This window comes from Phalangium opilio, unplaced genomic scaffold (assembly GCF_054372755.1).
Source record: "Phalangium opilio isolate 3A_F unplaced genomic scaffold, DU_Popi_V2 ptg000329l_1, whole genome shotgun sequence".
Classification (NCBI taxonomy): domain Eukaryota; kingdom Metazoa; phylum Arthropoda; class Arachnida; order Opiliones; family Phalangiidae; genus Phalangium; species Phalangium opilio.
In genome coordinates this window covers 5,764,458-5,780,597 of record NW_028324226.1, presented here as the reverse complement: position 1 = coordinate 5,780,597, position 16,140 = coordinate 5,764,458, and the positions used below count along the sequence as shown (strand labels likewise).

The following is a 16,140-nucleotide window of genomic DNA, read 5'->3' as shown; positions in this document are numbered from 1 at the left end:
AGAAAATTTCCCATGTTATTTCTATGGGAAAAACTCCTGTTTTTCAACAAAAGGTGTGATGAATTTTATGGAAATGAAAACCACCCTTAGCAACTTTATTTTTTATAAAATTAACTAATTAATGGATCTCTTTGAAATTTTAACCACATATTGTGGGCCAGAAATGTAGTTCTGTGGAAATTTTTCAAAACAGTTAATGCAATTCAAAAAAAACTACATCCAAACAAAAAACCCTCCTTATACATTAAGAGCAGTATGAAGTCATATCTAAGAGAGCTACCGCTCTCTCAGAATTGATCGCGTTGACCTACTCTCTATCTCTATGGATTCAATGCTAAAGATACGTGATAGAATGTACTAAATTCTCATTAGGCTTAGTAATTTATTATAGTTCAGGTAATCGCACGCCTGTTGGATCGCTTCTTCTCGAGAACTTATGTGCGGCAGAGTAAACATTTCTACAGGGGCGTATAGGGTTAACATGGGCCCTTTTGCCCCTAAAAGTCGGCTCTCTCTCAAATTCCGGGAAAAAAAAATCTTTTTGATATTAGGTTTAGGATACGTTCCCGAACAAATAGGGTTAGAGATACTGTATTTTCTATTGTTATAAGAGGGTTGCTGCGTTTATAATTTGAATGACGATAAGGATCCCGCTGTTAAACTAATTTGAAATTTTGGATGCAGGCTTGTTAGGATAAATGGTGGTAATATGGATAAAAGCAACATTGGTTAATAATTTTGAAAAAAAATTGTTTGTTGATTATGAAATTATGGCCATTTCTTAATTTTAAAAAAGTTTTATTGTGTATTGGGTTTTAACAATAAAAGGGTAACCAAATTTTGAAATTTGAAGATATAAAAAGGAACTCTGAATTTTAAATTTAACAATAATATCGACGCTACATTTTGAATTTTATATTTATGTGGGACAATACGTTTTGAATTTCAACAATAATGGGGTCACTGCGATTTTAATTTGTAAAATGGAGACACCACATAGAATTTTAACAATAATAGCAGAAGTATGATGATACTGGAAGTAAAGAGCTCTAACATTGGTAGTAGATCCTGGCACTAGTGAACAAATTTGAGGATTTTATACCGCTTCCATCGCGCCTACACTAGAGGGACTAAATTGGTCGAGTTTTAAAAGAATTTCCTACCCCCTTCCCCTCAACCTAAAGCCGCGGAACACGGACGCGGGTGCTTGAAGCTAGTTCGGCCGTCTACCGCCACGAGCGTCTCACGTTTTGGAGGGAAAATTCCGAAACCGCTACCAGAGGGTCAACCGTTGGTGTGTTATCAAGAATATTCACTTTCGCCAAGTGAAGAATTTGGTTAGCTCAGTACTTCTAGTCTCGTCTTACTTCTGATAATAGTTATAAAAACACATCATTTTTATTTGAAAATTTGGATTCACTACTTTATTAATTAATCGTATACATCATACTCTACCATTAAAAAGAGGTAACAAAGAACAAAACCCGTTTATTGTTAATTAATGTTGCCTAAGTTGTTTACTCTCCTTCAATTTATGGCATGAGATCCACGCCTAGATTTTGAAACATTTCACTTTATACCAATTGATCTATTTCTCCCTTCAAGCTAGTCTTAAAGATCGCTAGCTTGTTATTCTCAATAACGTTTCTTTGTGACAGAAAAACTAGACAGGCCTCGGGCTATCTTAGCAATGAATTGTCATCCGTTGTTATGGCGTTTACCAGAGTGGAAGAGCGACCAAATTGGAAAGTTCCTGTTCCTTTTTTAACTTTAATAAAAATAAAAGACCGAAAAGAACAGGAGATAAAAAGGCGTCTGAGAGATAAAATTTCAAACAGGAAAAGATCTCTAAAGTTCAATGGCATTAGTGGTTTAGCTCTTCCTTGTTTGTGACATTCTATTTTGAAAACGTTCTTTTTTTTGAAATTGGAAAGGGGAGGCGTTGGACCACTCTTTTTGCCAACGTTTAAAGGGAGGTTGAAAAGGATAATCAAGTGATTTTTATATCGATTACTCTACTATCGACCAGTCTGCATAGTGAAACATCCAGGAAATACCTCCGAATGATTTTAAAATTCAAATTAGGTTCAGATTTTAAGGATGATTTTAAATAAGGGCGTCCGACCAATCGCGTAACGCCCTGCCTTTTTGTCAACAAAATTGGCCTATCGTGGCACGCTCCACGTCTCGCGCCACGATTGTCACATCTCGCACAAATTTATCAAATCTCGCGATTAATTTCATTCGACACGGAGCGTGCCACGAGATTTTTGTTAATAAAAAGGCAGAGCGTTACGCGATTGGTCGGAGGTCCTAATTTCAAATTATCCATAAAATCTAAACTTAATTTGAATTTTAAAATCATTCGGTGTTATTTCTTTTATGTTTCACTATGCTGATTGGTCTTATAATTAGTAGAAGAATCGATAAAAAAATCACTTCATTTTCCACTTCACCCTCCCTTTAAGTGAAAATAATGCACTCATAACGACACAGATAGGTCTAAATACTAACAGGAATGCATACAGCTAATTGGAATCATTGTGTCCCATATATCCATGTTAATTTCTATACGGGTTTTTTGGGTCGGACTTGAGAAATATCCGTCACACGTCATAATTCTGACGTATTTCTAACTGGATGATTTCGTTGCAACGCGCGGCTAGAAAAATTAATCGCGATGTTAAATAAATCATCATACATAATGATGAGTCTAGTTTTTACAACAAAATCCGCCTAGATTCGTTGAAAAAACGACTGTTAAAGATTATTGTTTGCTATATATAATTTTGTTACCAACTAGAATGCTCTGCAATCAAATGTACTTTATTTATTTTTGTTTGGTTTGAGGTATTTGGTAATTTTTTGCGTTAAACTTACGAGAACTTAAATTGGAATGAAACTGTTTGTTTATTTTTAAAACAAACTTCTCGAACATCCCGTGAAACTGTAGATTAGTGTTTGCTTTTATATTTAATGGAAAAGCATCCAGCGGAAAACCTTAGTGGGGAAAAAACTGTATAGTCGAATGAGTTGAGCTGGGAAAGAACCTAATATTCTTTTCGTCTCGTCGGGATTTTCCAAAATTTAAATTTTAAAATTCTAGCTGACACTTAAAGTTATAGATTTTTGGTAAAAATAAGACCACACTTTGGGTGGAGATTTTGAAATCTTATGAACACTAACTTTTCTATCTAGTGTTCCATTATATTAAGCATAAGTTTATAAGATATGTTCCATAGGTATGACACTACCCATACTTCATAATGTTAGAGACTTACTGAGAGCTAGTTCGAGAACGACAATCGAGAACTGACTACACTCGGTTAGTTTTGCAGTCCATCTTCCTATTTAGTTCGTACTGAGAATTTGAGAGCGCATCACCAGGCTTCGCTTTACGAGAATCTATGACCTACATCACTTCAGACAAGCTCTCAGTAACCAATGACAAACTTACGGAAAGTATCTTATGAACTTCAATTCATTCTACAACGAACTGAATTGTAGGTAAAGAAAAAAAAGAAATTAAAGATCTGCGAAAATGTTTACCTTTTCTAAGGTTTGTCTTCACTATATGCTATCATTTTCTTGAATTATCTTTTCTGACTGTTAACCATTTCACACGGAATTCAAAAGCTACTCAAATTTCGATTTCCTTTTACAAAGTAATAGTTTCCGTTAATTTTTCTCCAGTTTCCTTAAAATCCTTTCCCTAAAATAGTCAGACACCTCTTCCTCTCTCGCGAGTTTTTGAGCACACTCCGATTTCTTCTTTTTCGTCGATCCAAAAGCAAAAGTTTGCTCTAGAGCTTTAGGCTATAGTGACGTCAATCCCAATGCTTAAGTGCAGCGGAGTGTATAAAGCGGCGGAATTATACCCAATATAAACTAGACATAGATTTACCATAAAAACCCTTGCATCCTGAAAGTGGGATGAACTGTCGCGATAGCCTGTGCATCCCATTCTTTCCTTTCCATTTTCCTTTAATGGATGATGGAGAAGTGTGCGAAGAGTGGCGAAATTGGAATTTTTCGCTATACCGTTGAGAACCCGGTCGAGACGACAGAGAAGCCTACGATAGCTTTACGCCCGAGGAAATTTCCTTCTCGCTTTATCGGTTTGGCCATCAACCCACCAAAAAATAATGGAACTTGGCTACTAGAGCAGCTCGGCTACCTATCCTGGGAAATGAGATGCGAGATGCCGACTGCATGCTCGAATATAGAAAATTGAGTAGAAAAGCAAAAGCGTTTTATTCATCTTCCCATTGAGAGTACTTCCCGAAACTCGTGGGAAAATGAGCATCGTCCTATTATGCAGGGTGTTTCTGATAAGTATGCCATAAACTAAAGTGTGTGTTCTTCAGGGTCAGATTGAGGGTTTGTGTCAAAGAACATATTAGGGTCTACAACAGTTACGGAGACATGGAGTTCTAAAACATAGATTGTCCCCTCAAATAAGGGAATAGTCACACATGTGGAGTAAGACATCAGCCTTCAATTTTAAAATACCTTTATCTAGCCAAAGTGTACTACATGCGTTGAAGTATGCATACGGTTGGGATCTGAGTGGGAAGCGTCAAAGAACATGGGGTCTACAAAATTTAGTTACGGAGATATGTCGGAGATGTGTATCCGTGATCCTCAGAGGGTTGTCCAGGGCAGGGATGGCCAAAGCAGCACCTGGGCGAGGGCGAAACGGCCGTGCATAACGTTCGTGGAACGGGGCAGGGAACGGTCTGAACCAAGGGCGAACCCAAGGATTTCCCGAGTCCGGTGAGGCCCCCTCCGCCAGGACAAGGCCTTATGCTCTGCCTTATGGAGCGGGACAGCGAACAGAAGTGTACTATTAAATCATGGGTGGAAGTGTGCAGCGTACGCGTAAATTAATTACTCCACGTGTATCACTTTTTCCTTGTTTTAAATTCCACTCAATGTTTGCAAGCGCATATCTGCTTACTTAAATGTTGTAAACCTCATGATGTTCTTTGACACTTTCCATTCAGTTTGACTATAAGATCACACCCCGTTTAATTTATGGCAGACTTATCAGAAACCCCCTTTATAGCATCACATCTTTCTCATGAGAGGAAGGTAATATCTCTGCCTATTTTGTCTCTTCATCACAGCAATAACTTTTTTGTTTTTGTTCTGAATAATAACGTGAATTAACGAATGCTGTTTTATCTATTTATTATTATTATTATTATTATTATTATTATTATTATTATTATTATTATTATTATTATTATTGTTATTATATTTTTAACGTTCTGCCTGTCTATACTATGCGTTCATTCTTCGAATTGATATATGAATACTTTTCTTAGTATTGTAAGGGGAAATCTATTAGCTGAAATAAATCATTCAAGCCCAATAATAAAGTATATGAGAGAAAGAAGGACAAAAGGAAGTGTAGATCATAACTTTACGTGAAGAACGCAAACTACGAGACTCGAAGAAGGGATATCAAGTTTACTAGGGAGAAGGTATAAGATGCCTAAGTATTCGCGCGCCACAGTCCCAGTCCCCCTTTCAAAATACAAGAGGGGACGTAAAATTAGGCCGGGCTATTTCGCCTCTCCTCAGTCGGATTTTCGTCATTCGCGTCGCGCTGACGTGAGTTTTCAAGAACCAATGAGATGTGGTTGTAATTTAGAGGCGGGGATTAACACCGCACCTACGTTTGGACTGGAGATAAAGCTGGAAATGTGACGAATTTATACCTCCTCCCTAGTAAACTAGATATCACTTCTTGGTTACACCATGAAGGAGGATAGGATATAAGGCAACAAAAGAGTTTTATTAGCCAGGTTTATGTTAACTTTATTCAATTAATTTATTAATGCGAAATGGTTGCATTTTAAATTGCATCGTTCTAGCCTTCGGGATGTTTAACTTCCATGGCAGACAGAATTGCGTTTTATTGCATATATTTACCATTTTTATTTGTATTTTGGAGGCAAGTTCTGTTAAATGCAAATGAGTGTGTAACTTCCTTCCACTATTTCTCGGTTCCAGTTTGTACTTAAATAGGAAAGATAATATTGGTTTTAGTAGGAATACATACAGATAATTGGAATCATAGTGTAGACATTTCCTCAACGTATCTAGTACTGCGGATTTTGTGGGAAGAGCTAGGCTAATCATAAGCCACTTTGTTGTGAAAAAGGGGGTAGTTAACCCTCAGTATCTAGACATACAAGGGGGTTGACCCATAGCCACCTCTGCGCACTCTGAACCAAAGTGCCTAAAGCGCTGGCGCCGAAAGGCTAGATGGAAGACAATATTTTATTCCTATGTTTTTGCCTCTAAAGGCCTTTTCAGACGATGCAACTTTTTGACTCATTTAGGTGAGTCAATTTGAGTTGAGTAAACGGAAGTTGGACAAGATGAATCACCAAATTAAAAATTTATCACTGAAAAATTTTTGCTTACTCAACTTTTTGACCCATCGAGTTGAGTCAAATGTATCGTCTGAAAAGGCCTTTAGTTGCATCGAAGAGGCTTATTACAGTTAGAAAGACGTCAGAAATATGAGGCGTGACGGATAGTAAGTTCTCAAGTCCGGCCCACAAAATCCGCATAGAAATTAACATAGGATGTATCTGGGCAAAATGATTCCGGTTAGCTGTATGCATTCCTGGTTTTAGCGAAACGGTACGCTTCTATACAGTATAAACTTCGTTAAATAGTTTAATTAAAACTTTTGGCGAGTTCGTGCCTCAATTGGAAATTAGAGAAGTGGGTCTCGTATTCAAATTCGTTTACTTTTCAGAAGATCGTGTCTAAATTTATCGTCTGCTAAATTTAATTAGGATCGAACTACTTTTGTTTGATGAAAAAAAGAGTTTGTTTGATTTTGGTATTGAGAGAAAGTAAATACCGTATAATCGAATTTAACTGAATTAAATTTTTAAGAAGGCATAAAACTCCTTGGAATTGAGTAAAATTTACGCCTAGCTTTTAAAGGGTTAGTGCAGGTATATAGAAAAGTCATTAAATTTTGATTGGAACATTTTTCGAGAAAGATATAAAAGAATTATCGTTGCCTTCAGATTTTTAATTAAATTTAAGGGATCATCCGTAAAACACACAAATCAATAATTGAAAACGGTGCCACTGAACTTTTACGACTCAAAACCGCCCAAAGAACTCCCACAATAATTTCTTACAGACCTCTCTGAAACACCCTGTATATATGTTTCGCAAAATCTTTTAAAATTTAATGGGTTGTAAATTAATTAACATATCGCTTTCATCATCTCTACACTTAAGCTCCTGTTTTTAATTTACTTTATAATTACCTTCAAAGAGAGACGGATTCATTACACATAATAAATTTAAACCTAATCTAGTATACTATTAATTGATTACTACACTATACTACATTATGATTCCAAAACAACAGTTTAAAGTTAATTTTACTTCCACGACCTTTTAATTTATAATTTAAAACATTATGTGTATTCGATCGAATTTTGTATAGAAGAAAAGGCAGTTATTGGTTCTTCTCTTAGCAATTCCTTTGGATTTTTTGCCAGTTTTCTTAAAACCACGAAGAAACTCATGAGTGGGCTTAAAAAATAATTCTGATGATCCAATTTATTTTGTTGTTTGTCCTTAGGGTTTTTCCATTTCATTTGTTACAACAAACAGCTTCTTATCTCTTTATTTTATTTATTTTTCCAAACTGTCGTAAAGAGCGACTCTGTTCTTCCTTCTTGATAATTTACAGAGATGGCTCTTAATTTGTATTAATGATGTAGTTTCATAAAATGGATTACGTAACTTTAGTTGCTTCTAAAAGCAAAAGCAAAATGGGAATTAGAAATATGCCAGAGAAATAAAAACATGATGTTCTGTATTAAATCAAACTAGATGTGTTTGCATACATAATTAGATGCTTGGTTAGTATCTTCAGAAGTATATAATACTTCTCTTCGAGAGAAGTGTACCAGCACAAAGTGGGGAAATTGTTATACGATTCTTCCCAACATCATTTTGCATTTGGAGCAAGGTTGCTAAACCGAATCACATACGCGATAAATAGTTTCCTCATCATTACTCTATTATAGCGCTTAACTATTTGTCAAGGCGCATGCGCTTGTGGATTTTTGTCCCGCGTCATGACAATCAAGGTTTGTGGGGTGATTGCTGAGGATTTAGTACCAAACAGTTATAGAATTCCCCCTAGCACGGTGCGATGCCCGTCTGAAGTTTGATGAGCTGGAGAGCAAACGAAAGGGTGTGCCTGGGAAGAATCATGTTACATGACTAAAGTATTAAGAGGATACGGAGTGTCATCCTTCTTCCATTATCCCCTTCTGGTATCTTCTATTCCATTATTTATTTTGGTTATCCCTGGTTTTTCTTTCTAAAAGTTGAACTTAGTGGAAAGAAAGAGGTCACTCTCTAGGGTACGTCGTTACCTTTGGGTCTTTATTCGCTGCTTCTATTTTAAAATGGGCTGGGGCAAGTTAGGAAGGAGAGCGTGGAATGTTGAAGGGAAAAATGTTAAAATATTCCAACTACAGGATGGAAACCTTCTGTTGATACTTCTCCTAACGTATTGGTGTGCAGAGAAATGGGCAAGGAAATTACAGGCGCTAGTACATAAGTCATTGGTCGACAAACTTACGAAGCATATGTTGGTAACCCATTGCGTTAGATGTTTCTAATTATAATTATTCCAGGGATAGATTTAATTTTCGAAGTGGGAATGGAGAACAGAGACAGAGTAATCTGGACGCGCGTCAAAGTCCCGGACCCCCTTCCACGGGACAGGGGGTATGAAAGAAGAGGCGGGTCATAGCGACAGATGTAAAAAGGAATTAAGGCCCGTTTACAGAAGAGCGTAATGCTGTAGCATAAGCGTAGGGCTGAAGTTGTAGGCGGAAAAACTCTATGCCGCGTTCGGACAAAGCTCGAGCGTTCAGCTCTCTATTTAAAAATTTTGTTCACAAAGTTGAAACGAGAGCGCTTGAGCTTATCGCGAAAGAGGCTGGCCTAAAAAACGTAAACAACAAAGATGGCGGCGGGAACTGTGGTAACTTTGCTTCTTCTAAAAAGAAAGTTATTACTTTTAAAACAATTAAGAGCCAAAAAACACAAGAAAAGACTTGCACGACGTTGGTGGATTCATCCTATATGGATTAATCGAAAAAAAGAAGGGTATTTTCATACATTAGTAAGTTATTTTTACAATTTACTAAAGAAGCCAAGGCTTAATTTCCAGTTGTATTTCGTCCAACTTTGATGGTAATTTTATCCACACGAACCATGCATATTTATATTCTAGCTAGCAAAAATGAGAGAACATGACCATGGTTATTTTAAAAACTTCACCCGAATGACCCCAACACTCTTTGATGAACTTGTTGGACTGTTAAAATTACAAATACAAAAATTCCCATTATCCCGAGAACCCCTTTCACCAGCCCACAGATTAGCAATTACTCTCAGGTAATTTTGGTAATTTTATTGAAATCTTTTGGTCTGGTTTTATTATTTAAAATATTTTGAAGGTTTTTAGCTTCTGGAGATAGTTTGATAAGTATCGCTTATGGATTTCGAATTGGCAAATCCACAGCTCATGTGGTGATTAAAGAGACTTGTGACGCTTTGTGGGACGTTCTACAGCCCCTTTATCTTAAAGCAAGTATAAAAGCATATATTTGAAAATTTATTATAATTAATCATGTAATATAAAGGCGCCAACTGAAGAAACCTGGAAGAACGCTGCTCAAGAGTTTGGTAGACTGTGGCAGTATCCAAACTGCTGTGGGGCTGTCGACGGGAAGCACGTGGTGATTCAGCAGCCACCAAACAGTGGTTCTACTTACTACAATTACAAGGTAAATATGTAGAGGTCTCTCATTTATAACCGAATTCAAACTTAATTTACTTTATAGGGAACAAATTCAATCGTGCTCATGGCCGTAGTAGACGCGGAATATAAATTTTTGGCAGTCGACATTGGTGGATTTGGAGCTAATTCTGATGGTGGAATATTCAAGGCATCCCCAATAGGATGTGCTCTAGAAAACAAGCGTCTTAATATACCACCACCATCGAAACTACCAAGAAGCAATACTTTGGCACCATATGTATTTTTGGGGGACGAGGCTTTTCAATTGCAAGAAAATTTTTTACGACCATATTCCTCCAAGGAACTTAATTCAAAATCTCGTGTTTTCAATTATCGACTAAGCAGAGCCAGGTAAAGTTATCTCTTATTAATTACGTCGTTTAAGTATTAAAAATTGTAACAAATTATTTACAATTGATTTTCAAGGCGCTGTAGTGAAAACGCTTTTGGGATATTGGGTGCAAGATGGAGAATATTCCACAAGATGATAAACCTTTTACCAGAAAATGTTGACCGTGTTATCAAAGCTTCAGTGGTTTTGCATAATTTTCTACTTTGCAAAGAGAAACATTTGAAAAAGTCACAAAAAGCATACAGTCCACCTGGATATGCTGATTTTATTGATAGCGAGGGAAATTATTGCTATGGCAGATGGAATGACGAGCCGGACAATGCTTTGTTTGCTCTGCATGGTACGATGGCCAGAAATTCTACAGAAAAAGCTAAGCGATGTAGAATGATATACACAGACTACTTTTGGTCAGAGGAAGGTTCTGTTCCTTGGCAGTGGGATATGCCCGGCGTTATTCGCTAATATATTTACTACATGTATTTTTAAGATAATTTGTTATTCTATCGGTAATATTAATAATTATTTGAATGCAAGTATTAAACTGATGTTGATATAAAAACAATTTAATAAACATTTTCAATGACTTCTAATCAGATTGGTTCTTGTTTCGGATGTAGCTCTGTACAACTCCTATTAATTCGAGTTCGCAGTCTAATTGCGCCTCTTCAGGTACTTGACAAAGTAAATCTGCCAAATATTTGCAGAATCTTTGAGGCCTGGTTTCTGCATTTTTTTGGCACTTGTGTGCAATTGAAGCTGCTAAAAACCTATAGTATGCCCATTTATTACAATACATGGGGGAAATTGTAAACCGGACATTTGTAAACTCACTCATCTATTTTTGAAATTTCATTTGTCACTTCGTCGGCATCCGTATCTTCTACTCGTTTCCTTTTTTTGGTATTTTTTGTGGCTGTTGATGCTCTGGTGGATTGACCTTGGGGTGGATCTGGTTTTGAATGACTTGTTGAGGGGCCTGGGGGTGGATATTGTTTTGCAGAACATGTTGAGGGGCCTGAGGGTGGATATTGTTTTGCAGAACATGTTGAGGGGCCTGGGGGTGGATCTTGTTTGGACAAAGTTGAGTCGTTGTACTCATCACCTTCATCACATGGCTCTTCAATATCGTCCGGAGTATTTCCGTTTGCCATATCATTTAATATCTGTCAAACGTTATTTAGATTTCATTTTATTACCATTGATTCATATATTTACTTGCTCAGCTGTTTCGCCGTTATCATCTTCGACGGTCTCTCCTAGATTGCAAAATGTGCTAAATCAAAAATTCAATGGAAATTAAGTTTAAAACAAGATAAAATTATAGTTTTGTTTGACCTTTTTAAAACAAGATAATTTGTTATATTAAATTTTAACTTACTCTCGTCGACTCACTGTGTCTTTCAAAAACATTAGTGACTTGAAAAAGGGCCATTTGACTAGATTGATGTCTTCGTCCTCGACATACTCTTGCCCCGATTTTTTTTTACTTACCGCGTGAAAATTTGTTCGAAAAGTGTCTTTTAGATACTTCCACAAAGCTTTTGCATCTTTGGCTATAGAAAAAAATTATATTTAAAATGGAATTTCTCATTAGAATTCCACTTACTTACTGGACATTTTCATAATATTGGAAATTTCTTCCCATTTCACAGCTTGCAATTGTCTATCCCGGAATTCTGGGCAAGATTTATTCCACACTTCCGGGTAGTTTACCATTAAATTGCACAATTCTTCTTTTTTTTGCTCGCTTCTTTGCCTAATTTGGGCTTTTAAAACCTTTTCCTGCTCTTTCTTTTCTTTCAAAGACATATTTCAGTACTACGTCTAATTTTTTTGGATAACATGAATTCAGCCGACGACAAAATAGCAGAACGCCCGAAATCTTTTCATTGGCTACCTATAGTCACGTGTGCTTAAGCTTCAGCTCATCATGAGCGGAAGAATCTGCCGTGGCAGATCGGGAGCTTTTTTGAAATATCTGCTACAGCATCCCCTAAAAGCGCGAACACGTCGGCTTATGCTCGTTTGTGAACACCCGCGCGAGTTCCAGAAAACGCTTCAGCTTGATCTCTGCTCTTTCCGCTTAAGCATTACGCTCTTCTGTAAACGGGCCTTTAGGCATTTTTCGCCGTCCCCGTCAGCAACGTCATCAAAACGTAGTTTAAGTGAGCCAATAAGATAATTTAAACTTTTAAGTATTGGAGGGAGGGGCTCTATACTGGGCTATGAGTCGGAATGAATTAAATACTAATCGTTCTCCATTCTTACTTCTAAAATTAAATCTATCCCTGTTGTTCGAAATACCGTCCGTCATTGCTTTGTTAGAAGTATCTACACTGGTCGCCGGCGAATCTTTCCACCCTGTATATTCAAGGTTATCTTTAGAAAACGTTGAATGATAGAGGCAATGTGTAGTTCGTAGCTGACTTTGGTCCAGAAAAGTACGTTTTTAAACTGAGACCTTTCTTCGTATTTTGGGAGCAAAATGTGGTAAATCCGAAATCTAGTTATAGCAGAAGTGAGATGAGACTAGAAGTGAAGAGCTCTAGCATTGGTAATAGATCCTGGCACTAGTGAACAAATTTGAGGATTTTAAGCCGCTTCCATCGCGCCTACACTAGAGAGAGATAAATTGGTCGAGTTCCAAAAATATTTCCTACCCCCTTCCCCTCAACCTAAAGCGGCGGGACACGGACGCAGCTCCTTGAATCTAGTTCGGCCGTCTACCACCGCGAGCGTCTCACGTTTTGGAGGGGAAATTCAGAAACCGCTACTAGAGGGCCAACCGTTCTTGTGTTATGAAGAATATTCACTTTCGCCGAGTGAAGAATTTGGTTAGCTCAGTACTTCTGCTCTCATCTCACTTCTGGTTGAATCTAGTTCCGCCGTCTACCACCGCGAGCGTCTCACGTTTTGGAGGGGAAATTCTGAAACCGCCACCAGAGGGCCAACCGTTGGTGTGTTATCAAGAATATTCACTTTCGCCAAGTGAAGAATTTGGTCACCTCGATACTTCTAGTCTCATCTCACTTCTGGTTATAGTACAAAAAACTTCAATGTCAAGCCAAAAAAAGAAGGGAGAGGAAACTAAATTTAGACCGTTTCTTTCATTCAAACGATTTAGAAACATTTTTCACGTCTTTTCAAATTGCGCGTTACATGTTATGGACATAAAATGAATTTTGACGGTCACGTAAACTTTTCGACAGCAAATTTAGTTATCTTTTCCTGTGTGTTTGTCCCGAAGCTGGAGGTCAGCCTAAGAAATAGAAAAGAGATTGAGACTTTATGTGTGTGTGTGTGTGGGTTTTTGATAAATGCGCTCTGCGATTTAATATTAAAAAAATATATATTATTTATTGAACTGCGAATATGTTGTTATAAGGACTGCAAGTCTAGTTTTTATATTTCGATTGATAAAGAGTGAGTTCTGGAAGATAAACTTATTTTGATTAATGTATTCATAAACATATTTAAGAGGTTTGAAAAATTATAATATTTTGTTGTTTACTTTTATGCTGTGTAGCGTCGGCAAAAGTATTAGTCTGAACATAATTTAATTTTAGAAGTAGGAATGGAGAACAGAGTAATCTGACCCCCTTCCATGGGACGGAGGGGTATGAAAGTAGAGGCGGGTCATAGCGACAGAGATAAAAAGGAATTACGTATTTTTCGCCGTCCCCGTCAGCAACGTCATCAAAACGTTGTTTAAGTGAGCCAATAAGATAATTTAAACTTTTCGTTACGCGTTGGAGGGAGTAGCTCTATACTGGGCTGAGAGTCGGATGAAGTTAATACTAAACGTTCTCCATTCCTACTTCTAAAATAAAATCTATCCCTGGTCTGAACCATTACGACAGGTTGGGTGTCTTTTTAATTTAATGAATTTGAGACTCTGCTGGGGTAATATTATTGAGTTTTATTATCAAAAATTCCTTAAGAATGCATTTTGCGAATTTGTTTTTTCCTCGGCGTATTGGCCAATAAAATAAGCCCATAAAATCAGACAGTAAATCGTCAGTCTTCCACGAATTTGCAAGTACAATTGCCTCCCTGTTTTATTTGTAAACTATCCGAAAAGGCTAGAACTATTTTTCGAAGGTTCTCTTTGAACTTCATTGCTAAGCGGGTGAAATATTACAGGCGCTAAAACAAACCAAGCCTAAAGATTAACCCAAAGTTTTCGTTGCCCTTTATTTTCAAAATGATATATTGCCAAGTTTTTTTTTTTGTCAAATTACTGCTAAAACATCGGCTCGTGTTCGCCATAAGAACATCTAATTCACAAATACGTGCGATTAAATAAAATAATCAAAACATTACCAGGCCCTTTTAGTAATTAATCAAAAATGTCTTGATTAGAATCAAGACCTAAAAAGTATCGATAAGACTGAGGTTATCACTTGTCTGAAGGATCAGATATTAATTTTTCTTTTTAATTGAAACTTAAATGCATGCTTAAGAAAAAACAACGTTCCATTACCGTTTTCCGTTGAAATAAATTATTTTACTGGTAATCAATTTCAAAAATTTACTTATCTCGGCTTTTCGACCACAATTCCATTCCCCGAAAACATTTTATCATTACATTAATTACTATTGGGAGAGTACGTGTATGATTTTGCGTTTTAAAAGGTTCCTAAAGACGTTACATCCCCATTCGTGACCGGCACGCTTCGCAGTGGAAAATTTTAATTATTCTAAAACCAATGGTGCCAAATCAGGGATAGATAGACTTTTTTAAGACGGAATTCCCAACGGTTAATATTTACTTCAGTCCGACTCATAGACGAGTACATAGCCCCTTCCTTCAACACGTAACCAAAAAATTAAATTTTCTTATTGGCTCACTAAAACTACGTATTGGTGACGTTGCTGACGGGGAGGGCCAAAAATACGTAATTCCTGTTTACATCTGTCGCTATGACTACGACCCCTCTTGCGTTGTACAAGAGCCCACTCGATCCGCGCTCCCGGGCGCTGCGCTGCTCGCGCTATATAGCGCGAGCAGCTTGCGTCGTGATGCGCGTGATAGAGTGGGCTATGGTTGTACAGATAAGCATCTTTACAGGGGTTCAAAATGAAGCCGTCTCAAAGCAAGGGTAGGAAATTATTTGGGAATTGTTTTTAATAGCAATTAAGAGGTAGGGAATTTATTGCCGGTGTTTTGGATTTGGAGTACATCTGTAAGGGTGAAAAGTGTTCGCTAATTCTTTCTAAATCCAATCATTTCTACTATCCTCATAATTTTGTAAGCGAATTTGATGAAGTTAACCAAGGCTTAGTGAATGGCCAGGAGTTTTGCGAGCTTAGTGTTTGGTTAAAACCTGTTCGTGTTGTAATATCTATGAAGGCTTTTAAAGCATCACTACAACTTCATCAAAGAGAAATAAATCGTATTTCAAAATGTGTTTTGGTTTCAAGCCCTATGTCTTGTGTTACTTCCATTTTTAAACAATGTTCTTTCAAAAATTACAATCGGAGCCCAATCCATTCCAACTTGGCAGACGACGTTTATTTGACCCGGATATACATACAACGCCATAATGAAAATAAGACCCGCCTCTTCTTTCATACCCCCCCGTCACGGGTAAGGGGGTCGTGGACTAGGACGCGCACCCGAATAACCCTGTTACCCATTCCGTCTTAAAAAAGTCTATCTATCCCTGGCCAAATTCAATAGGGACACTAAGATTTTTACTCGCGGTTTTGCAAAATGATGTAATATCAAGTGTACTTTAGTCAACCGTCGTATTGTTCTTTCTCACAGTTCAGGGCATGATCAGTGTTACTGCCCAATTTCTCTCTCTAGTTTCTAACAATGGTTAGAGACTATTTGATATGGCACGGACAACGTTATATACATTTGTAAATTCTAAGTAGCACAAAAGGAAAAAAATCCAATTTTTTTTATATT

At 37.2% G+C, this 16,140-nt stretch overlaps 3 protein-coding genes across 5 annotated transcripts in view; 2 read left to right on the top strand and 1 right to left on the bottom strand.

Moving 5' to 3' along the window:
• LOC149610522 (solute carrier family 35 member F3) overlaps positions 1-16,140 on the top strand; it is a 153,187-nt gene that overhangs the window by 82,481 nt on the left and 54,566 nt on the right. The gene's annotated exons all lie outside the window — the stretch shown is intronic.
• Positions 9,027-9,869, top strand: LOC149610524 (uncharacterized). Its single transcript, XM_089859509.1, has 4 exons — positions 9,027-9,190; positions 9,302-9,465; positions 9,528-9,657; positions 9,714-9,869. The coding sequence occupies exons 1-4, from the start codon at positions 9,032-9,034 to the stop codon at positions 9,867-9,869; spliced, it is 609 nt and encodes a 202-aa protein (XP_089715635.1). The 5' UTR covers positions 9,027-9,031.
• Positions 10,721-12,336, bottom strand: LOC149610523 (uncharacterized). Its single transcript, XM_089858760.1, has 5 exons — positions 11,834-12,336; positions 11,602-11,776; positions 11,439-11,496; positions 11,055-11,386; positions 10,721-10,990 (listed from the first exon to the last, which is right to left on the bottom strand). The coding sequence occupies exons 1-5, from the start codon at positions 12,030-12,032 to the stop codon at positions 10,810-10,812; spliced, it is 945 nt and encodes a 314-aa protein (XP_089714886.1). The 5' UTR covers positions 12,033-12,336; the 3' UTR covers positions 10,721-10,809.

What these genes read in the sequence shown, in the direction of transcription:
- LOC149610524 (XM_089859509.1), top strand. Translation starts at nt 9,032, where the DNA reads ATGGCGGCGGGAACTGTGGTAACTTTGCTTCTTCTAAAAAGAAAGTTA. An exon ending in AAGGGTATTTTCATACATTA is followed by an intron (nt 9,191 to 9,301) that starts GTAAGTTATTTT and finishes TTTATATTCTAG; the next exon opens with CTAGCAAAAATGAGAGAACA. An exon ending in TACAGCCCCTTTATCTTAAA is followed by an intron (nt 9,658 to 9,713) that starts GCAAGTATAAAA and finishes TGTAATATAAAG; the next exon opens with GCGCCAACTGAAGAAACCTG.
- LOC149610523 (XM_089858760.1), bottom strand. Translation starts at nt 12,032, where the DNA reads ATGTCTTTGAAAGAAAAGAAAGAGCAGGAAAAGGTTTTAAAAGCCCAA. An exon ending in CAATATTATGAAAATGTCCA is followed by an intron (nt 11,777 to 11,833) that starts GTAAGTAAGTGG and finishes TTTTTTCTATAG; the next exon opens with CCAAAGATGCAAAAGCTTTG. An exon ending in GAAATTTCAAAAATAGATGA is followed by an intron (nt 10,991 to 11,054) that starts GTGAGTTTACAA and finishes GGCATACTATAG; the next exon opens with GTTTTTAGCAGCTTCAATTG.